This window comes from Glycine soja, chromosome 20 (assembly GCF_004193775.1).
Source record: "Glycine soja cultivar W05 chromosome 20, ASM419377v2, whole genome shotgun sequence".
Lineage (NCBI taxonomy): Eukaryota > Viridiplantae > Streptophyta > Magnoliopsida > Fabales > Fabaceae > Glycine > Glycine soja.
Window position 1 is genome coordinate 26323909 of NC_041021.1, and position 9311 is coordinate 26333219.

The 9311-nt window shown below is 34.0% G+C and overlaps 1 protein-coding gene across 1 annotated transcript; it reads left to right on the forward strand.

Moving 5' to 3' along the window:
• The first annotated feature begins 3887 nt into the window (after window positions 1-3887).
• On the forward strand, window positions 3888-8366 carry LOC114403426 (oligopeptide transporter 7-like). The gene is made up of 6 exons (XM_028366392.1): window positions 3888-4058; window positions 4306-4796; window positions 4988-5085; window positions 5883-6452; window positions 6806-7061; window positions 7430-8366. The coding sequence occupies exons 1-6, from the start codon at window positions 4013-4015 to the stop codon at window positions 8216-8218; spliced, it is 2250 nt and encodes a 749-aa protein (XP_028222193.1). The 5' UTR covers window positions 3888-4012; the 3' UTR covers window positions 8219-8366.
• The last annotated feature ends 945 nt before the right edge of the window (window positions 8367-9311 follow it).

The following is a 9311-nucleotide window of genomic DNA, read 5'->3' on the forward strand; positions in this document are numbered from 1 at the left end:
TAAATAACTACGTATTTGGATAAGATTAAAATACCTCTTAGCTAGTCTTTTAATAATTTTATTTTTTGGTTTTAATTTTGTTTTATAAATTAAACAAAAAGTACTTTGGTTCATTCACATATCTTTATTAGATCAATTGATCATATATTATATCATTATATACAAAACAGTTTACCATGTTGTCTTTTTGTTGTTACTTATAATATGAGTAAATAGGCATTTTGGTTCCTGACTTTTGACCATTTTGCAAATTAGACCCTATCTTTTTTAAATATAAAAAATAGTCCCTATCTTTGCATAAATTTTGCAAAATAGTCTTTGTCGTTAAATTTATAAGTAACGCCTTTAGTGAGGTGCATTGTTGGCAATTTTAGTATCACATAGACTATCCAACGTGGCAAATTGTCCCAGATTGTGACACGTAGACTGGACTTTGATACAAAATTTAAAAAATTGTCAAATATTTTCTTCTTCACTTGCCATAGAATCTTCTATTTTATTTTGTCTGAAAAAAATCCCATATTTTAGTTCCATACAGCAACAAATTTGGCTTGAAGTTTTTCTTATTTATTTCCTATAAAATATTCATTGCCTTTCTCCATCATCTTAGCCTTGATATATCCATGAAAAGGGGAAGTATAAATATGCTGATTAAGAGTCCATCCAGCTTTTAACAATGCCCCAAATAATTCTTCTGCCTCTCTCATTCTTCCATCTTCACAAAGACCATCCAGTAATGCAGTGTAGGTGACGATATTTAAGTTAACTCCAACCTACTGCATCTCACTTTCCAGATAAAATGCTTCATTGAGATCACCTATTTTACAATTTGCATCAATTAGAGATGTATACGTAAATTCATTGGGTTGAAGACCAACATGTATCATGTCAACAAAAAAATTTATTTGCTTCCAGTGTCATGCCTGCCTTGCAAAATGCATCAATTAGGTACTATAAGTTACAACATTTGGTTGCAACCCTCTTTGCTTCATCTCATGTAGATACTCAAAAGCTTGAGGAATTCTTTCAAATTTACAGAATCAATTAATAAGAGAATTGTATGTTATCAAATTTGGTTCACATTCTGCATCTTTCATTTCCTTAAATACAGTGACTACTCCAGTTTAAATTTGAGAGGATAGAAGCTTTAGAAATCCTAATTTGAGGAAGAAGAAGCAAGTGAAGAAGAAAATATTTGACAACTTTTTAAATTTTGTATGAAAGTCCAGTCTACGTGTCACAATCTGGGATAATTTGCCACATTGGATAGTCTATGTGGCACTAAAATTATCAACAATGCACCTCACTAACAGCATTACTTTTAAATTTAACGACAAGGACTATTTTGCAAAATTTATGCAAAGATAGGGACTATTTTTTACATTTCAAAAAGATAGGAATTAATTTGCAAAATGGGTCAAAAGTCAAGGACCAAAATGCCTATTTACTCCTTATAATATACTAAATTTGAATTTCATCTATACCTACTCTTATTTTACATGGTATCATCATTTTTTATGTATAAATTTGCATTGTATTTTCTCCTACCCAAAGGTTTTCACTTTATTGTTATGTTCTTACTAACCACAAAAAAATATAGTTTAGACTTTTTTAAATGATATACTCACCACATAAACATTGATTATTTTAAATATTAAATCCTTTAACAACAATAATCTTAATAAATTAAATATGTATTACATTATTTATCTATCTATAAAAAGTATGAAAACAGATGAGTTACCCAAGCGAAGACACATGTATTGTTCTAGTTATGAAAGAAAGGATGGTCGTGTGTGGCATCCAGTCAGGGAGTATCCATTAAGGAAATTGAATATGAGTTGTTTTTGTTTCAATCTTTTCATAACCTAGATGTGCAACACAAGTAGAAACAAGGCTCGTGGTCTTTTGATAACCACCTCTTGATATTGGGGGCGATGCAAGACAGAGATGTTCCATCTCAAGGTCCTTTATATACAGTCCCATTTTGGATTCAAGTGCGTATAATATTCCAACAGGGTTTGTCTAAAGTGGTGGGTAAGCATATTGGTAACTGTTAGGGAATTTTTGGAGTATGATACAAACAACAACTCAAATTTCTGGAGGAAGTATATGAGATTATGGGTGGTTTTGGATGTTTTAAAGCCACTTAAGAGCTCCAAGATGATTAAGAAACCTGGGTGTAAGGCTAGGGTGGTCCAATTTTTCAAGTATGAGAGGTTAGGGCCATTCTATTTTCTCGGTCTATTAGGCCATTTGGATGCCTATTTTGCACTGCCAAGCCCAAACATCTTCATGGCGGTTCATAAAAATCGTTGTGTTCACATGAGTGAGGATGATCTACTTACCGAGAGAATTTGTATTCGATTCTTACATATGTAAAATTTCTTGGATATATAATCAACAATCACCAATCGCGAACATGATTAGTCTCTGATCCACAAGGTTAAAGAACATTTGTGGCATCTTCCATGACTTCATATATGATATATGCATTTATTAAGTAATTCTAATGTGATAATGGAAGGCAGAAAGGGTGTATATTTAATCTGTTTAGGAGTTGATAACTTGCGCTATGCATTTGGGCTTATGAGGGCCGAGGCTAAATTGCTGAAGTCTTGATCATAGACAACTTGAAATTGGTAACTTCAATTGTAGTGAGAAATAGAGTATTAATTTGACAAGTTTAGCGGAAGGCATTTGAAAAGTAAAAATAACAATAAATATATTTACTTAATTAGCAAGTATTGTGCAAAGAATACAATATATACACTCTACTACTTACATCAGGATGCACCTATAAATAAGGGTGGGAATAGGCCAGGCCGGCCTATAGGAGCCTACGACCTGACCTACATAAAGTCTGGCCTGAACTAACCTATTTAATTAAAAGGTTAGACTCAGGCTTTTTTAAAAGTTTATTAAATTAAATAGACTAGGCTTAGACTTATTAAAAAGCCTTATAAGCCTGATAGGCCGGCCTATATATATGTATATATACTAATATTATTTTTTGGGTATCAATATATACTTATATTATTTTTTGGATACAATTAATTTTATTTTTGAAACTAGCATACTTTGATTACACATTACTAACTTCTAATTTAACTCATCAACTTATAAAATCATCCATACAAGCGACCAAAAAATTGAGTGCATCTTATGAATTGATATCTTATGAATTATAGAATTTTATATCATTTGAAAATTGAAATCGATTTTTTTCTGCTTTATTTTTATTGTTTAAAATAAAAATCATTTTAATATTTTGTGTAAGACTGGTAAATAATTTTTAGACGTCATTATTTATTAAATAATTATATTTTATAAGATAAATATTATAATAATTATAGAGAAGGAAAAAAAATTCAGTCCCCTTCAATAAATTTGTGGATTGATTAAGCATACATTTAATTTTGTATTACACAATATTAACTTTAATAGCATTATTAAATAAAATATATTTATTAACTTTTATAAATTCAATATATACTTATTGAATGTATGACTTTTAACAAAATTAATTATTCAGGTAATAATTTCTGAATAATTACATGGTAGAAGAGGCAGGGTAAATTTATCCTTTCAATCTTGTTACGTCCACTTGACAGTTGACACACGTGCAGTGGCTGCCGTAGACTACATATTGCGTTTATGTTTCACAAATAAGTATTGTCGCACAACGTGGTTGGATATTTGTAAAGAGTAGTAACGTTAACGTGGCTGGATATTTTCCACGTAGATTATATATATATTGTAAGTGGAGGAAAGGACAAAACAAAATCAAGTAAATATAATCATTTATTTATACTGTTATTTTGATAAATTATTTACCTAAAATGAAAACTATTTTGGTGAGAGAGCCATTATTGGAGTATGCAGGAGGCTGGGACCCGAACCTGGCTGGCTAAATTATTAATATTGTCTCCTTCTTCAATTCCTTTTCATCCTTTTCTCTGGGAATTATAGTTTGTAGAGAACACATACATACATTTTCATTTTCAGAGGAATGATCATGGAAGAATCCTCGGTACACGAGATCAAATCCCCTCTCCGTAAGCCAGCCTCTGATTTTGATGTCATTATTATTAATTTCTAATATACAAATCTATGGTTAACATTTGTTTTCTGAAAGCCAAAATCTATGGTTAACATTGTCAGTGTCTTCTTTTATCGGGATCCTCTTCCCGCATGGTATTTGTCTTTACAATTTGACCATACGGACTGAGTTTCATCCCGATACAAAAACATTCAATGCACATATATATTTTAATTAATTAATTTGTTGTGTTGAACATCTAGTGTCATCTAACAAGGAGGAAGATGAAGTTGGAAGCAGTACTAGCCATAGGCAGCAAAATGAAGAGAACTCGCCCATAAAACAAGTGGCCCTAACGGTGCCAACCACCGATGACCCATCTCTTCCAGTTCTGACGTTCCGAATGTGGGTGTTGGGAACTCTATCATGCGTGCTGCTGTCGTTCCTGAACCAGTTCTTCTGGTACCGCATCCAGCCTCTCACCATCACCGCGATCTCCGCCCAGATCGCGGTGGTGCCGCTCGGCCAACTCATGGCCGCAACGATCACTAAGCGCGTGTTCTTCAGAGGAACACGCTGGGAATTCACTCTCAATCCGGGACCCTTCAACGTCAAGGAGCACGTTCTCATCACCATCTTCGCCAACTCCGGCGCCGGCACCGTCTACGCCATCCACGTTGTTACCGCTGTCAAAATCTTTTACCACAAACACATCTCCTTCTTTGTCTCCTTGCTTGTGGTCATCACCACACAGGTTGGTTGGTTATTTTGACTTGCAGTTATAATTAACCTCACCTAACTAATTTTCTTTTCCTCGTCAAACAAAAATATCACACCAAAATAATGCGTATTTTTTGGTTAGTTTGCCTCAGTTACCTATAAAAGATAATTCATGCATGAAAAATAGTACTGTATTGATATAAACTTGTACCAATTGAATGATAGGTATTGGGTTTCGGATGGGCTGGCATATTTAGAAGATACCTGGTAGAGCCAGCGGCAATGTGGTGGCCAGCAAATTTAGTTCAAGTTTCACTCTTCAGGTAATAATTATAATACTACAGCATTAACATTTTATTATTCTAATTTATATGGTCAATATGAAGAGTAAATGTATTGAATACTATGCTCTAGCTAGTAACTTGACACACTACGTAAGAATTAGTTAGTTCGCCGACAATATCGTAATAAGATACAAAAGTATCCATACCTACCAATAACATCAATGTAATATATTTACGATTTTTTAGTTTACCTATATGTCATCACTCACTCTTGCGTGGTTGTACTTTGCGGCTGGAACAAGTTGTTGTATACGTAGTTATAAAAATATCATTGCTTTCTTCCACGACTCATTTACAATCACTATGGAACGAAACTTTCGTATCAACCGGGGCCCAAAAGTACCAACATGCGCTTCCTATTTAATTCTTTAAAATCCTGAAAATATAATCCTTTTTTTTAATTCAATTGTAAACATTTTTTATACTATAAACCAATCTTGTATATCTTACCGTATCGTTGAAAAGTATTTAATTTTATAATTAACTCTTTTAAAACCATATCTAGAATTTATTAATTTAGTTCATAGTATAAAAATCTTCATGATGACACTTGTACTAAAATTAAACCCTTTAATTTTCAACACTAAAATAAAACTTCAAAGATTACTACGAATTAGCTTTAAAAAATCCGCTATATAATAATTATACATATGTCTGATCGAATTTTTAAATGCAACAGTAAGAAGGAGAAGAAAAAAAATGTGAGTAATAATAACTCATTTGTACGTACTACTTACTTCATAATTAAATCATAATACTAAACATTGTTTCATCAGGGCCCTGCACGAGAAGGATGAGCGACCAAAGGGAGGGTTAACGCGATCGCAGTTCTTCGTAATCGCATTTTTGTGCAGCTTCGCCTATTACGTGTTCCCCGGTTACATTTTCCAAATGCTAACCTCCCTCTCTTGGATTTGCTGGTTATATCCCAACAATGTTCTGGCCCAACAACTTGGGTCGGGCCTAAACGGGCTTGGCATAGGAGCAATTGGGCTTGACTGGTCCACCATTTCGTCCTACCTCGGAAGCCCACTCGCAAGCCCATGGTTTGCCACTGCCAATGTCGCGGTGGGTTTCGTGTTTGTGATGTACGTTCTGACTCCGCTGTGCTATTGGCTCGACTTGTACAACGCCAAAACCTTCCCCATTTTCTCGGACGAACTCTTCACGGAGAAAGGTCAAGTTTATAACATCACAGCCATAATAGACTCCAATTTCCACCTAGACCTTGCGGCTTATGAGAGACAAGGTAGATTGTACATCAGCACTTTCTTTGCCATGACCTATGGTGTTGGCTTTGCTGCACTCACGGCCACCATTATGCATGTTGCTCTCTTTCACGGAAGGTACGTACATCTGTACCAATCTCATGAAATAATATATAATTAATTAATTTAAAATTTCATATTGATTTTTAGTTGTTTTTCTTAAAGATAAATTATATTTTTAATCCTTGTACTTCTAATTAATCTCTATACTTTTTAAAAAAAATCAAGTGTATTTAGTCTCTTACATTTCACCTATTTAATACAAAAATTAAAATTAAGTTTGAACGAAAATATACGAGAAAAAAATATGTTTTATCTTCTTTTTAATGTGTATATATGGTCATGGATACAATTACATTTGACTAGATAGCTAGAGCATAGCGTGTATACACACATGACACATACATTAAATTGAAAATATATGTATACAGAGAAATATGGGAGCAAAGTAAATCAAGTTTTAAGGAAAAGAGCGTGGACATTCACACGAAGCTTATGCGGAGGTACAAACAGGTGCCTGAATGGTGGTTCGTGTGCATACTCATCGCAACCATTGCAGCCACCGTCTTCACCTGCGAATACTACAACGATCAGCTGCAACTGCCTTGGTGGGGTGTTCTCCTCGCATGTGCCATTGCTATATTCTTCACTCTCCCCATTGGAATTATTACTGCAATCACAAATCAGGTCCGTACATAATTAACAGTAGTGATTGTCTAACTCTTTAAATATTATAATTTTTTATGATAAATAATGATTTTGTTCCGAAAAAATTAAAATAGGTCTTCGGATGTGCAAAATTAAATACGACGTATTAAATTTATCTTAAAAAATATAATTTTAAATTGATTATTAAATATTATAACTTAATAATAAAATAATGTCACAAATTTAAAAGAAGAATCAACTTGTTTTTTTTATATAGATAATGATTAAATTTTGAATTTTTAAGAGAGACCAAATTATCATTGTGATACACTTTCAAGACTAAAATGAATATATTTTTTTATAGTAGTAATTGTTTAACTCTTCCAACATTTTTTGAGCAATTGCAGAGTCCGGGGTTGAACATAATCACGGAATACATCATAGGGTACATCTACCCGGGATACCCTGTGGCAAACATGTGCTTCAAGGTTTATGGTTACATCAGCATGACGCAGGCCATCACTTTCTTGCAAGACTTCAAGCTTGGTCACTACATGAAAATCCCTCCCAGAACCATGTTCATGGGACAGGTTGTGGGAACGCTTGTCGCGGGTTTTGTGTATTTGGGCACTGCGTGGTGGTTAATGGAAACGATCCCAGACATATGCAAAGACACGTCCTCTGTATGGACGTGTCCAAGTGACACAGTGTTCTACGACGCATCGGTTATTTGGGGTTTGATTGGGCCGAGAAGAATATTCGGAGACCTGGGAACGTACGAGAAAGTGAATTGGTTCTTCCTAGGAGGAGCCATTGCTCCATTACTGGTTTGGTTGGCGGCAAGGTCGTTCCCACAACAAGAGTGGATTAGGCTCATAAACATGCCAGTGTTGATAGGGGCCACCGGAATGATGCCTCCGGCGACGGCGGTGAATTACACGAGCTGGATCATTGCGGGGTTTCTCTCTGGCTTCGTTGTGTTCAGATACAAGCCCGAATGGTGGAAGCGTCACAATTATGTGCTCTCAGGGGCACTTGATGCAGGGCTTGCCTTCATGGGGGTGCTTTTGTATCTATGCCTTGGATTGGAGGACATTAGTCTCAATTGGTGGGGGAATGACCTTGACGGATGTACATTGGCTCACTGCCCCACCGCCAAAGTAGTCGAGGTTCAAGGTTGTGCCGTTTTCACTTGAACATAACTGTAAATTAAATCATAATTAGGGTGAATATGCTAGTTAAGGAATTAAAACTTAAAAGTGAAAAGTCTTTTCCTAATAAAAACATTATTAATGCATCTAGATGAATTTTTAATGAAAACTTTCTATTACATTATCTCTTTAAGAACATTGACTGTTCAAACTTAAATATATTTTTAATGGGCTTAATTATAACTTTTATACACTCTACATTCCTCTCTAAAAAAGATTGTGCCATTTTCACTTGAATATAGTTGTAAATTAAATCCTAATTGGGGAAAATATGCTAGTTAAGGAACTAAAACTTAAAAGTGAAAATTAATGCATCTAAATGAATTTTTAATGAAAACTTTCTATTACTTCAACTCTTTAACAACATTGACTATTGAAACTTTTTAATATATTTTTAATTGTTCCAATCCTGGAAAAAGAGACTTAGGCACCCAATACGAGAGTCCTCTATGAATAAGAACCTAAGAGAAAATTACCCTTAACCCAAACTAGAAACACCTATTCTAGCATGCCTTCAACGATTCATTCACAAACAAAAAGATGTGTAAAATCATACACAAAAACCCAAAGTAAAGATAGACACAACCTGATCCATCCTTTATGCAAAACCTTGCTTGACTGAAGAAGTGTTCTTGTTATCTCGAGAAAGTGACACAACTCACTTATCACAAAAGATATTCACAATCAAAAGATTTAAAGGTGAGTTACTTTTTTAAGCATTTTTCTTCTCTTCTTTCTTTAACTAATAACAACACATGATCTTAGCTCATTCAGAAGCTCAAAATATTATGTTTCGTTATTTTTTAAGAGAGCACAAGCAGGTTATTTATAGAAAAAACAATTATAACCTCCTGTAATCGATTAAATCTACAAGGTAATCGATTAGATTATCATTTTTATCTATTAAAGTGTTCTTCCCAAAACCTAGAAACAACTCAAGTGTAACGACCCACTAGCCGTTATGATATCACTACTCTAAACCGTGTTAATTTCAATTTTTAAATAAAAACTCGGTTAATTTTCTTATGAAAAATGAGAGTAAATTTTTTGCGATATACGTTCACCAAACAAATGCACA